The sequence below is a fragment of the Taudactylus pleione genome, unplaced genomic scaffold, assembly GCF_031769625.1.
Source record: "Taudactylus pleione unplaced genomic scaffold, aTauple2 ptg000047l, whole genome shotgun sequence".
Taxonomy (NCBI): domain Eukaryota; kingdom Metazoa; phylum Chordata; class Amphibia; order Anura; family Myobatrachidae; genus Taudactylus; species Taudactylus pleione.
The window spans coordinates 245,773-260,167 of NW_028284449.1; the positions used below are offsets into that span (position 1 = coordinate 245,773).

Genomic DNA, 14,395 nt, shown 5'->3' on the forward strand with positions numbered 1-14,395 from the left:
AATGCTAATGGCTGCCAATCAACAAATATGTGGACAAAAAGAAGCACAGCCCTATCACCACCACATAACTGACCCTAAGGGTGACATAAAAGCACAATTTATTTAATTAAATTTTTGCTGAATTTCTCAATAAGAAACTTTTGGCCCTAGGGTGCCGTGGAAATAATGCTGATACTCTAGGGCGCCATGATTCGAAAAAGTTTGGGAACCACTGGGTTAGAGCATCACTTTATAATACGTCCACCAACCACATGGAATGGCTGCCATCATACTCCAACAGGTGCCTGGGAAAGGCTGCCATCATACTCCAACAGGGGCCCGGGAATGGCTGCCATCATACTTCAACAGGTGCCCGGGAATGGCTGCCATCATACTCCAACAGGTGCTCAGGAACGGCTGCCATCATACTACAACAGGCAGGAACGGCTGCCATCATACTCCAACAGGTGCCCGGGAATGGCTGCCATCATACTCCAACAGGTGCCCGGGAATGGCTGCCATCATACTGCAACAGGTGCCCGGGAATGGCCCAGATTTGCCTCCAGTGTCCTCTAATCTATAAAGCGTTCTAGGAAATACACTTTTCTATGACAAAAATGCTACTGCAATTATCTTCCCAAGAGAACCTTATTTTCTGTCTAATAATGCTACGTATCAGACCCAATGTGTGTACACTGACATATGACATTAAGTAACACAAGACCCTTTGTTTGGGATTTATTTAATCAGATTCCAACGTGAATGAAATACATAATATTTATTATTTTCATCATACTTTTTTTTTTTTTTTTTAGTTGACTCTGAAATTGACAATATTTGCATTGTTCTACTTCAGCAACATTAATGCAGTGTCAGGCAGGGCGTGGGGTGGCTCGCGTCCCCTGCCCAGCTCTGCCCGGGGCCATGTTAGAGCCGCTTGTGAGATTTTACAGAAATGTTATTTCTCCCAGGAAAGACAAATTCCAGAAGTTTTGTGCATTGACCAAAAGACAAGAGCTTCAGTGTGGCCATTAGATTGTGACCCTCACCCGCACGCCCCGGCCATTAACATTTATATACAGATATAGGGAGGATAGGATCCCCCATTCCAGTGCTAGAACGTGGAATCCATTGGTGGATAGTCTGCACCACTGCGCTCCCAGCATCCGATAACACGTGTATTTAGGAGATAGTTATCACTGAGCCTTCTCTGGAAATGTCATTAAGAGGCATTTTGATAAACACCCATTTCTACAAAAGCAGAAGCTTATCGGGCGACGATTGATGACACACAATGGTCCCTGGAGCTCATTCAGACCCGCTCCCTAGGATGCGTTCGCTCGTAGCTGGCCGATTTTTGTATTCTGGGCATGCGTGTACATTGCAGTGCATCTGCGCAAACCAGTGCAAGAGATCAGGAAGCGTTCGCTCGCTGCGCATAGACAGCCCAGCAGAGTGAGTGACAGAAGAAGCAGTTTGTGGGTGGTGACAGAGCCGGCCAGTAAAAAAGGGGGAGTTGAGGTGCGAACGCAGGTGTGCCTGAGCGTCTCAACGCCGTTTAAGAGGCATGCATAATTAAGATGCAGTGTCATGATACACGTCAGCTGGCTTGTTTTTACACTGTAGTGCTTGCGGCAGGGTATGGTCAACCTCAAGCGCTGCGATCACATCCAATGGTACCCGATGTACCGATGGTTGCGTACACTTCCTGGAGATGACGTACACAAGTGGGCATCTTAAGCCTGGCTGGTGGGCATCTGCATACACTGAGCGATCGCACGCCAAGACATAGTGAGCGTGCTTATGCCTTGCCATGCGATCGCCTGTCTTGCTGGGTGTGTGCCGGATTTGCATACGCTGGGTGCGAGTGTACACATCTGGCGAGTGGGTCTGACTCAGGTCCCCTGCTCGCTAACCCTTCACTTGGGTAGATAACGTGAGAACGATATGAGATGTTTTTGCAGCAGACGGGTCCAGATGACTAAATTTGACTTGTTTTTACTATAAATGACGTCTTATTACACGACGCAGGAATAGACAAAGCAGATCTGAGAGGTGATTCGGGATGGAGTGATTCCCAACCTCGGTCCTCAAGGCACACTAACAGTCCTGGTTTTAGTTATATCCATGCTTCAGCACAGATGGTTAAATCAAATAACTAAGGTACTAATGAAGTCACCTGTGCTCAACTATGGCTATCCTTAAAACCTGGACTGTTAGTGTGCCTTGAGGACCGTGGTTGGGAACCCCTGGTCTAATGAGTGATTCCCAGTCAGTCCCCCCAGCAGACTGACCTGTTATGTGCTGAAGGTGGTAATGTCATGGGCGATAGTCACAGGCCGAGTACAGTGGGGATAATAGGTCACACTGGGCCATCTGTAGAGAGCAACTATATATACACCCCAGGTAAACGGAGGAGGCTGTGCCGAAAACTAATGCTTGCAATGACGAGGGCAGAAAGCTAAGGGGCCTGACAATTACTAGACGTATATTCGCCGGTTACACGCACAAAACTGCTGAACAAATAACAGCGATTCCCAAATCCGTCCCTCACACCACGGCAACAGCGCCTGTGTTCAGGATTCTTATGATCATGAGCAGGTGACGTAGTCTACATGCCTGGGTCCGTATTTATTCTCGCTGTATCCACAGACAGAGATCCTGAAAACATGAGCTGTTGCCAAGGAGTGAGGCCCGCATTTGGGAAGCACTGGTCTAAATGAAAAATAAGACAACATTTCTCATGGTATTATTGTAAACATTTAACATGAACAATCCTGACAATGAGGCCAAGTCCTGCCCTGGCTAAGCTGAAGACGTTTGTAGAATGAGACGGGGCAACGCACAACTCCCAACTGGCCCAATATAAGCGGGAAGCTCCCTTATTGCAGGATGTGAACTGACCAGGACAGGAACTTAGGCGACGTCTCCCATCAATGCTGCGGTAAGCGGGAGCCATGTACTGCCGACACCAGTGAATGCAGCAATGTATGAGCACTTAGAGCCGTATTCAATTTGAGCCGATACTTATTCGCGGCCCGGACTTTTCGCCTGTTTTGTGGGCGGAAAAGTATCGCACGCGTGCCCGCGTATCCCCGTATTGAATTTGACAGTACCCGAAAACGGGACCCGGCGAAACTTGAACAAGCGAAAAGTACTGTTAGAAATGGGGAAATCAGCCTGACACCCCCAAAAGATGTTCTGACATGGGGGCTCACTATGGTACCCCCCGATTTGGCTTGCTGAAGGTAGCGTTTTTGTATACGTGGTGTAGAATAGTATTCTGGAGTATTTTTTCCAGAAAATAACTTATCCCAGCAAATTTGGTTACTTGAAATTGGGGGTCAGCATATTTAAAAGTTGCAAAAGTGAAGTTGAAAAAATTGTGAAAAATCCACCTACCGCAATCCCCTGCAATCAAAAAAACACTTGGGGCATACTTGGGGTCCCCCCAGAGTCAAGTTCGCTGGTTTTTAACTTTTGCCCCCTTTTTCAAAGTCATTTTTTGGGGTGTCCTTAAGTGTTTTTTTTTTTTAATTTTTGACACAGTTTAACTTTGGGGGACTGTCTGAAGGCTGCACGGGGATTCCCGCAACGTTGCACCCCAAAACCCCAATTCTGCACTTTTTTCCGCCTGCCATTCATAGGCGAAACTTTTACGCCTGGTACATTGCATAGGCGGAAAGTCTTTCAAGTTGAATTGAATAAAAGCAAAACAGGCGAAAATGCCATCATCGGCGAAAAAGTATCGCGGATCCGGACTTTTCTACTCCAATTGAATACGGCCTTAGTGGGGAGTTTGGGGTAGCCCTGAAATACACAAGTCATGCCCTTGTAAGAGGGTACAGGCCCCCATCATGATGCAGGCATGCCCCCTGTCCAGATTCATGGAAATAGTGGGCAATGTAACAGGCCTATCAATGCATTTTGTGACTAATGGTAAAAAACCCGATCAGTGCGCACATGTTAGCCAGCATTTATGGCAGAGCAAAGTATACAGAGGTTTCACTAAATTAAGTTATTTATTTACCTAAATTATATTCACTTTTTTATAACAGCAGCATATTACACAGCTCCTTACGGGGAATATTTAATCATTCACATCAGTCCCTGCCCCATTCTATTCTCCACCACACAGACACGGGTTCAGATGTGTCAGAAGCAAATTAACCACTATATTTACTGTCTGAGGGATAACATACAAACTCCACACAGATAGTGCCCTTGTCAGGAATGGAACCTGTGACCCCAGCGCTGTGGGACATCAGTGTGTCACTTTGCATGCGCAGTGCTCCATAGTGCGTCCTAGTCAATCAGTGAATACGGATTTGTGACACACATAATTAGAGAAAGTAAAATCAGAAACCTACATATGTATATAGAATGGGTAGGCGCTAGAATCCGGCTATACAGAATGACACTTTGCATCATTTGGTCACATAATAGACGGTGCGGTTTTGGTGCATGCGGGTACAGAGATTTTTCATTGATACCTACAGTTTTTATAAATGTGGAGCATTATTGCATTTATATATGATTTCATTGTCATAAGAAAGGAAAATAAATAAAAAATATAATTTCTAGTACAAACAGTTTCATATACTGGTGAATGTATCTAGGAGCAATGACAGTGACAGGGTATATACAATGTGCCACTTTAATGCACTGGATTTAAGTTTCCATTAGGCCTGCAGTAAAATGCAATCCATCCAGCCCCACAAGGGCCCACCTGCCCCTCACTGAGAGACAGAGGAGCTGCAACCAAAAATCATCTGGTCAAGTACTTAATCCGTAGGTAAGAGTAAGGGATATCTAGCAGGCGCTTTTGCTAAGGAGGCTCCTACTAAGGGTATGAGAGGCTATAACTGGTGATCTCAGTAACTGTAATAAACAAAATGTGTGCCACCATGTTATGTTACATATACAGTCAGGTGCATAAATATTGGGACCTTGACAGAATCTTCATATTTTGGCCTCTAGTCACCACCACAATCGTTTTGAAATGAAACAAACAAGATGTGCTTTACCTGCAGACTTTCAGCTTTAATTTGAGGGTAATTACATCCAAATAAACGGTGTAGGAATTACAACGGTTTCTATATCTGCCTCCCACTTTTTAAGGGGCCAAAAGTAATGGGTCTATCAACTCAAAAGCTATTTCATGGACAGGTGTGGGCTATTCCCTCATTATTTCATTATCAATTAAGCAGGTGAAAGGTCTGGAGTTGATTCTAGGTGTGACATTTGCATTTGGAATAAGTTGCTGTCAACTCTCAATATGAGATCCAAAGAGCTGTCACTATCAGTGAAGCAAGCCATCATTAGGCTGAAAAATCAAAGCAAACCCATCAGAGAGATAGCAAAAACATTAGGTGTGGCCAAATCAACTGTTTGGAACATTCTTAAAAAGAAAGAACGCACCGGAGAGCTCAGCAACACCAAAAGACCCGGAAGACCACGGAAAACAACTGTGGTGGATGACGGAAGAATTATTTCCCTGGTGAAGAAAAACCCCTTCACAACAGTTGGCCAAATCAAGAACACTCTCCAGGAGGTAGGTGTATATGTGTCAAAGTCAACAATCAAGAGAAGACTTCACAAGAGTGAATATAGAGGGTTCACCACAAGATGTAAACCATTGCTGAGCCTCAAAAACAGGAAGACCAGATTAGAGTTTGCCAAACAACATCTAAAAAAGCCATTACAGTTCTGAAACAACATCCTATGGACAGATGAGACAAAGATCAACTTGTACAAGATTGATGGGAAGAGAAGAGTATGGAGAAGAAAGGAACTGCTCATGATCCAAAAGATACCACCTCATCAGTGAAGCATGGTGGTGGTAGTGTCATGGCGTGGGCATGTATGGCTGCCAATGGAACTGGTTCCCTTGTATTTATTGATGATGTGACTGCTGACAAAAGCAGCAGAATGAATTCTGAAGTGTTTCGGGCAATATTATAAGCTCATATTCAGTCAAATGCTTCAGAACTCATTCGACTGCGCTTCACAGTGCAGATGGACAATGACCCGAAGCATACTGCAAAAGCAACCAAAGAGTTTTTTAAGGCTAAAAAGTGGAATGTTATGCAATGGCCAAGTCAATCCCCTGACCTGAATCCGATTGAGCATGCATTTCACTTGATGAAGACAAAACTGAAGGGAAAATGCCCCAAGAACAAGCAGGAACTGAAGACATTTGCAGTAGAGGCCTGGCAGAGCATCACCAGGGATGAAACCCAGCGTCTGGTGATGTCTATGCGTTCAGGACTTCAGGCTGTAATTGCCTGCAAAGGATTTGCAACAAAGTATTAAAAAGTGAAAGTTAGATTTAGGATTGTTTGGTTTGTCCCATTACTTTTGGCCCCTTAAAAAGTGGGAGGCACATATAGAAACCGTTGTAATTCCTACACCGTTCCCCTGATTTGGATGTAATTACCCTCAAATTAAATCTGAAAGTCTGCAGGTAAAGCTCATCTTGTTTGTTTCATTTCAAAGCCATTGTGGTGGTGAATAGAGGCCAAAATATGAAAATTCTGTCAATGTCCCAATATTTATGCACCTGACTGTACACCTTATACACAGCCTGAAGGTCATTATATACACCTTCTACACAGCCTGAAGGTCATTATATACACCTTATACACGGCCTGAAGGTCATTTTTATACACTTTATACACAGCCTGAAGGTCATTTTCATAGAATATTTGTAATAATTTTGTTCATCAAAGTTTGTGCACATACACAAAATTCATTGATGTTTATATACACACAGCTTGAAGATGTAATAATTTTGTGCATTAAACAAAGTTAACCAACAAAAAGCAAAGCTGTCACTATCTCAGTCACACTTAAAAAAAAAAAAATCGGTATTTGGGAATATTTGGATATGGGAGACTCTATTACATCACAACTACTTATAGTGCTATTGTGCTGTATTGTCAGGTCTTAGCTCAGGTATATCCCAATGCCTGACGTGCGCATGGCGAGGCTCCATATGTATACAATTAATATTTCATCACCCTGCTAGGTAAGTATCTATGTCACCTAGTAGCCTAGGATCAGGGCCACAGGTTCCCAAATCACTTTACTTAAATTTGCTCAGTCTCTGCGGCACAAACTTGCCTCTTAGATAATTAGTCTCACAATAAGTCTATAGTTTTAGGGTTGAGTTACTTCGCCAGAGCTGATATGAACAGACTAATAAATACTTTATTTAAAAAAATAAAATAAAAAGTACAATGTGCAACGCTTGGTTACAAAACTGTTAATAATAAAACCTTTACAGCAACAATATATGTATAGTAATTCAAAATAAAAAGTAAAAATTACAGGAAATATAATGTGTGGGGTTTTATCTTTCCGACACCTGGGGGGGACAGCAGTGGTCTTTCTATGATGGGAGCACCTATTCTGTAGACTTAACTTCTGCCGCTGCTGCTGTGACTGAGCTGGAGAAGCTGCACTAGTTACATTCTCCTTATAATCAAAATGGAAGTTCCTGGGAGTAATTTATGTGCGTGGTCAGAATGGACATAGATCCCGGTGTGTGCACCATCAGACTGACAGAAATACTCATCCCGGTGTGAGCACCATCAGACTGACAGAAATACTCATCCCGGTGTGAGCACCATCAGACTGACAGAAATACTCATCCCGTGTGAGCACCATCAGACTGACAGAAATACTCGTCCCGGTGTGAGTACCATCAGACTGACAGAAATACTCATCCCGGTGTGAGCACCATCAGACTGACAGAAATACTCGTCCCGGTGTGTGCACCATCAGACTGACAGAAATACTCGTCCCGGTGTGAGTACCATCAGACTGACAGAAATAATCATCCCGGTGTGAGTACCATCAGACTGACAAATACTCATCCCGGTGTGTGCACCATCAGACTGACAGAAATACTCGTCCCGGTGTGTGCACCATCAGACTGACAGAAATACTCGTCCCGGTGTGAGCACCATCAGACTGACAGAAATACTCGTCCCGGTGTGAGCACCATCAGACTGACAGAAATACTCGTCCCGGTGTGTGCACCATCAGACTGACAGAAATACTCGTCCCGGTGTGAGTACCATCAGACTGACAGAAATAATCATCCCGGTGTGAGTACCATCAGACTGACAAATACTCATCCCGGTGTGTGCACCATCAGACTGACAGAAATACTCGTCCCGGTGTGTGCACCATCAGACTGACAGAAATACTCGTCCCGGTGTGAGCACCATCAGACTGACAGAAATACTCGTCCCGGTGTGAGCACCATCAGACTGACAGAAATACTCGTCCCGGTGTGAGTACCATCAGACTGACAGAAATACTCGTCCCGGTGTGAGCACCATTAGACTGTAGGGTAGGGTAGGGTAGTGCAGGGAAACGTAGGGTAGTGTAGGGAAGCGTAGTGTAGGGTAGTGCAGGGATGTGTAGGGTAGTGCAGAGATGTGTAGGGTAGTGGAGGGTAGCGTAGGGTAGTGCAGGGAAGGGTAGGGTAGTGCAGGGAAGCGTAGGGTAGTGCAGGGATGTGCAGGGTAGTGCAGGGAGGCGTAGGGTAGTGCAGGGAAGCGTAGGGTAGTGCAGGGAAGCGTAGGGTAGTGCAGGGATGTGCATGGTAGTGCATGGAAGAGTAGGGTAGTGCAGGGATGCGTAGGGTAGTGCAGGGATGCGTAGGGTAGTGCAGGGAAGCGTAGGGTAGTGCAGGGATGTGTAGGGTAGTGCAGGGATGTGTAGGGTAGTGCAGAGATGTGTAGGGTAGTGGAGGGTAGCGTAGGGTAGTGCAGGGAAGGGTAGGGTAGTGCAGGGAAGCGTAGGGTAGTGCAGGGATGTGTAGGGTAGTGCAGGGAGGCGTAGGGTAGTGCAGGGAGGCGTAGGGTAGTGCAGGGAAGCGTAGGGTAGTGCAGGGAAGCGTAGGGTAGTGCAGGGATGCGTAGGGTAGTGCAGGGATGCGTAGGGTAGTGCAGGGAAGCGTAGGGTAGTGCAGGGATGCGTAGGGTAGTGCAGGGAAGCGTAGGGTAGTGCAGGGATGCGTAGGGTAGTGCAGGGAAGCGTAGGGTAGTGCAGGGAAGCGTAGGGTAGTGCAGGGTTGTGTAGGGTAGTGCAGGGATGTGTAGGGTAGTGCAGGGATGTGTAGGGTAGTGCAGGGAAGCGTAGCGTAGGGTAGTGCAGGAAAGCGTAGGGTAGTGCAGGAAAGCGTAGGGTAGTGCAGGGAGGCGTAGGGTAGTGCAGGGAGGCGTAGGGTAGTGCAGGGAAGCGTAGGATAGTGCAGGGAACCGTAGGGTAGTGTAGGGTAGCGTAGGGTAGTGCAGGGAAGCGTAGGGTAGTGCAGGGAGGTGTAGGATAGTGCAGGGAGGCGTAGGGTAGAGTAGGGAAGCGTAGGGTAGTGCAGGGAGGCGTAGGGTAGTGCAGGGAGGCGTAGGGAAGCGTAGGGTAGTGCAGGGATGTGTAGGGTAGTGCAGGGAAGCGTAGGGTAGTGCAGGGAAGCATAGGGTAGTGCAGGGAAGCGTAGGGTAGTGCAGGGAGGCGTAGGGTAGTGCAGGGAAGCGTAGGGTAGTGCAGGGAGGCGTAGGGTAGTGCAGGGAAGCGTAGGCTAGTGCAGGGAGGCGTAGGGTAGTGCAGGGATGTGTAGGGAAGCGTAGGGTAGTGCAGGGAGGCGTAGGGTAGTGCAGGGAAGCGTAGGGTAGTGCAGGGGGGCGTAGGGTAGTGCAGGGAAGTGTAGGGAAGCGTAGGGTAGTGCAGGGAAGCGTAGGGTACTGCAGGGAGGCGTAGGGTAGTGCAGGGATGTGTAGGGTAGTGCAGGGAAGCGTAGGGTAGTGCAGGGATGTGTAGGGTAGTGCAGGGAGGTGTAGGGTAGTGTAGGGAAGCGTAGGGTAGTGCAGGGATGTGTAGGGTAGTGCAGGGAAGCGTAGGGTAGTGCAGGGATGTGTAGGGTAGTGCAGGGAAGCGTAGGGTAGTGCAGGGATGTGTAGGGTAGTGCAGGGAAGCGTAGGGTAGTGCAGGGATGTGTAGGGTAGTGCAGGGAAGCGTAGGCTAGTGCAGGGAGGTGTAGGGTAGTGCAGGGATGTGTAGGGAAGCGTAGGGTAGTGCAGGGAGGCATAGGGTAGTGCAGGGAAGCGTAGGGTAGTGCTGGGAAGCGTAGGGTAGTGCAGGGGGGCGTAGGGTAGTGCAGGGAAGTGTAGGGAAGCGTAGGGTAGTGCAGGGAAGCGTAGGGTAGTGCAGGGAGGCGTAGGGTAGTGAGGGATGTGTAGGGTAGTGCAGGGAAGCGTAGGGTAGTGCAGGGATGTGTAGGGTAGTGCAGGGAGGTGTAGGGTAGTGTAGGGAAGCGTAGGGTAGTGCAGGGATGTGTAGGGTAGTGCAGGGAAGCGTAGGGTAGTGCAGGGAAGCGTAGGGTAGTGCAGGGAAGCGTAGGGTAGTGCAGGGATGTGTAGGGTAGTGCAGGGAAGCGTAGGGTAGTGCAGGGATGTGTAGGGAAGCGTAGGGTAGTGCAGGGATGTGTAGGGTAGTGCAGGGAAGCGTAGGGTAATGCAGGGATGTGTAGGGTAGTGCAGGGAAGCGTAGGGTAGTGCAGGGATGTGTAGGGAAGCGTAGGGTAGTGCAGGGATGTGTAGGGTAGTGCAGGGAAGCGTAGGGTAGTGTAGGGTAGTGTAGGGAAGCGTAGGGTAGTGCAGGGATGTGTAGGGTAGTTGTTGTGCAAAACGTCCAACTAAAATGCAAATACAGCAGGAGGTGTCTGTAGGAAATAAGACGCCTCCTGGCATCTGTGAGCCGAGTGCTGCGTCCGTAGACGCTGTCTCTGATCACCATGGCAACCTTCTCTGAATCTGACCCTAAACTCTTCACGTAGACATACAAACACCTTTATGGAAGTTAGAAGAATACCTGTAACAGGTAACATGTTATTGCACATTCTTAGTTCATATGTGTGTTTGGCAAATACAAAGTAGGTAATGTGCCAGGTAGCGGTATCTTACCTGTGCGCCCAGACATGCCTTCCCTTTATTATAGTCCTTCTGGCTGTACCGTTTATCCAGCTTATTCCATAGAGCCTTCGCTTTCCAGCTGGTGACCTTGGACTTGAGCTTGGTGTAAAAGTGGCGGTAATCCTGCGGGTCCAGTTCTAGCTGCCGCGTGAGGATGTTGAAGGCCTGCAGGGTTCCTTTACATGTTGTCGCCAGGACAAAGTTTTCAAAGAGCTGCCCAGCTTGTGCCTGTCTGTCGTCATCATTCTCTCCCATAATTCAGATTGTCTCAGCTCAGGACACTACATGAAGCAGGAGCTGGCCCGGGCCTCTCAGTATCACCTACAGTGAGAAAAGGGACATGTCATGGTGGTCTTTGTGGTTACAGTTCCCCAATTACAGTATTATCATGGCACAACGAAGCCGCCATCTCATGATCTGGTGCAGCAGTGTCTGGAATGACCCAGGGCATCAACCAAACTCACCGTACTGCCGGTCTCTGCCTGGCACAAAGGACACTAATAAATTATCATAGAGAGAAACATTTTGTCAAAAGCTTCTCGTGTCCCCTTTCAAGCCAGGGCCATCTTAACGTGTGGGCACACTGGGCAGCTGCCCAAGGCCCCGTAATTCTAGGGTCCTTCGAGCAGGGGCAGGCTGGGCTGGGGGGCATCTGCATGGAGTGTGTGGCATAGGGCAGCAGCCACATAGCTACATCTGAGGGGGGGGCAAGTCTCCGCGGGCCTGACTTTGTCAGGGAGCCCCCTAATCACAGCTGCAGGGCAGAACAAGAACTTCACTGCGCGTCCGTCGTAGAGGAGACGAGGGAGGTGGAGTCTGCAAGCTTAGCGTCATGTTATATTATCTTTACACATTGATTTTTTTGAAAGTACCAATAAATCTAAAGGTTTAATCTTATTACATTTCTATTCCCATGAGTGGGTGTGTAGGGGCCCCAGTGCATCGCTTTGCCTACAAAGGCTGTTTGGACGGCCCTGTTTCAAGCAGAAGATAATGTATGGGAGGAAGGCCCTAGGGACACTGACCCAGGGGTTACTTTCCTCAGCTGTTCACACCAGTAACTGCGTAATTCACAGGTCTGAACAAAGAGCTGGAATATGGCGCATGAGACTCGCCGCTGGTATGTGCTGCTGGTGCCGCTGGTATGTGCTGCTGGTGCCACTGGTTTATGGTGCTGGTATGTGCTGCTGGTGCTGCTGGTATGTGCTGCTGGTGCTGGTGCCGCTGGTATGTGCTGGTGCCGCTGGTATGTGCTGGTGCCGCTGGTATGTGCTGCTGCTGGTATGTGCTGGTGCCGCTGGTATGTGCTGGTGCTGGTATGTGCTGGTGCCGCTGGTATGTGCTGCTGGTGCCGCTGGTATGTGCTGGTGCCGCTGGTATGTGCTGCTGGTGTCGCTGGTATGTGCTGCTGGTGCTGGTGCCGCTGGTATGTGCTGGTGCTGCTGCTGCTGGTGGGAAGAGCTGTCAGTGCCCATAAATTCACATTAACGTTTGCACACAGCAGTGAGTAGTACAGTGCCGGCTTTTTCTATCATGTTTCTCTTTTAGGCTGTTGCTGTCTGTGGAGTCACCAATTAATTCAATAATAACTGTAGCATGTGATATCCCTTATGTATAACAGATTGGATGTATGACCTTTATTTCTCAGAGATCTGTACAAAGATCTAACTGCATCAGTGTGACAGGAGGATCACATCACTGTTCTCAGCTACAGGGGGGTCCCTGCTCCTTCTACTGTCTCCACTCCCCCCCCCCTCCCTCTGCAGACATATCTGTCCATCAAATGTGCAGCACAGCCAATGCGATATGTCTGTGAACGACGCAGGTCACAGACATATCGTCTGTACCCACTGGACGACGGCCAGCAGATATATTGGCCGATCAATTGATCGGCCAGTGTGTACCCAGCATAACGGTCATCTCCTGATATACTCTGTGCTGCTGGGGACCCTGTTCCTTCCACTATATAACTCTGTCTGTGGCTTCCTGCTGCATCCATTCCCCTCCTCACATCATGTCACTGCCCCTGTCACATGCAGCCCTGTCCTCACTGACACATCACTCATCTCCTGATATACTCTGTGCTGCTGGGGACCCTGCTCCTCCCACTATATAACTCTCAGTCTGTGGCTTCCTGCTGCCTCCATTCCCCTCCTCACATCATGTCACATGCAGCCCTGTCCTCACTGATACATCACTCATCTCCTGATATACTCTGTGCTGCTGGGGACCCTACTCCTCCCACTATATAACTCTCAGACTGTGGCTTCCGGCTGCCTCTATTCCCCTCCCCGGCAATGGACGACGCACATGGTCAGCAGGACCGCACATGTGCTGTACAGCCCGGCTCACGATATGGAAGTGAAATCATTTAAACTTCTTTACACATGGCAAGGACAGGCTTCTCTTCCTGTGTGCGGTGCACCTGCTTTATTCCAGGCATCCCCTGTGTGCGGTGCACCTGCTTTATTCCAGGCATCCCCTGTGTGCGGTGCACCTGCTTTATTCCAGGCATCCCCTGTGTGCGGTGCACCTGCTTTATTCCAGGCATCCCCTGTGTGCGGTGCACCTGCTTTATTCCAGGCATCCCCTGTGTGCGGTGCACCTGCTTTATTCCAGGCATCCCCTGTGTGCGGTGCACCTGCTTTATTCCAGGCATCCCCTGTGTGCGGTGCACCTGCTTTATTCCAGGCATCCCCTGTGTGCGGTGCACCTGCTTTATTCCAGGCAACCCCTGTGTGCGGTGCACCTGCTTTATTCCAGGCATCCCCTGTGTGCGGTGCACCTGCTTTATTCCAGGCATCCCCTGTGTGCGGTGCACCTGCTTTATTCCAGGCAGCCCCTGTGCGCGGTGCACCTGCTTTATTCCAGGCATCCCCTGTGTGCGGTGCACCTGCTTTATTCCAGGCAACCCCTGTGTGCGGTGCACCTGCTTTATTCCAGGCAACCCCTGTGTGCGGTGCACCTGCTTTATTCCAGGCAACCCCTGTGTGCGGTGCACCTGCTTTATTCCAGGCAACCCCTGTGTGCGGTGCACCTGCTTTATTCCAGGCAACCCCTGTGTGCGGTGCACCTGCTTTTTTCCAGGCATCCCGTGTGTGCGGTGCACCTGCTTTATTCCAGGCAGCCCCTGTGATGCGGTGAAGCCGCTCGGTTTTTGGAAGAACTTCTAGTTTGGATGAAATACTCTGCGTCCATCCAGCAACAAAAAACAAAATAACCCAATAAAAAAAAAAAGAAGAAATAAGTTATTTAGGGCTCCTCCCGAGTCAGACGTTCCAAACCACAATTAGACACTCCTTGGGAAAACAGAACATGGAAAACATACTTCTCTCTCGCAGGCTGTGATTGTTTCTGCAGAGAGAAGAGACTGTAAAGATTTACTTCTGAGGGACTGTGAGGATTGTGTGTGCTTGGATTTAATTTACTTACTT

At 48.5% G+C, this 14,395-nt stretch overlaps 1 protein-coding gene across 1 annotated transcript in view; it reads right to left on the reverse strand.

Moving 5' to 3' along the window:
- MICAL2 (microtubule associated monooxygenase, calponin and LIM domain containing 2) overlaps positions 1 to 14,395 on the reverse strand; it is a gene marked incomplete at its 3' end in the record, with an annotated part of 301,381 nt that overhangs the window by 229,881 nt on the left and 57,105 nt on the right. Inside the window, exon 2 of the mRNA XM_088460527.1 lies at positions 10,953 to 11,282. Within this exon, the coding sequence (XP_088316653.1) occupies positions 10,953 to 11,216 (264 nt within the window). The remainder of the gene's footprint in view (positions 1 to 10,952; positions 11,283 to 14,395) is intronic.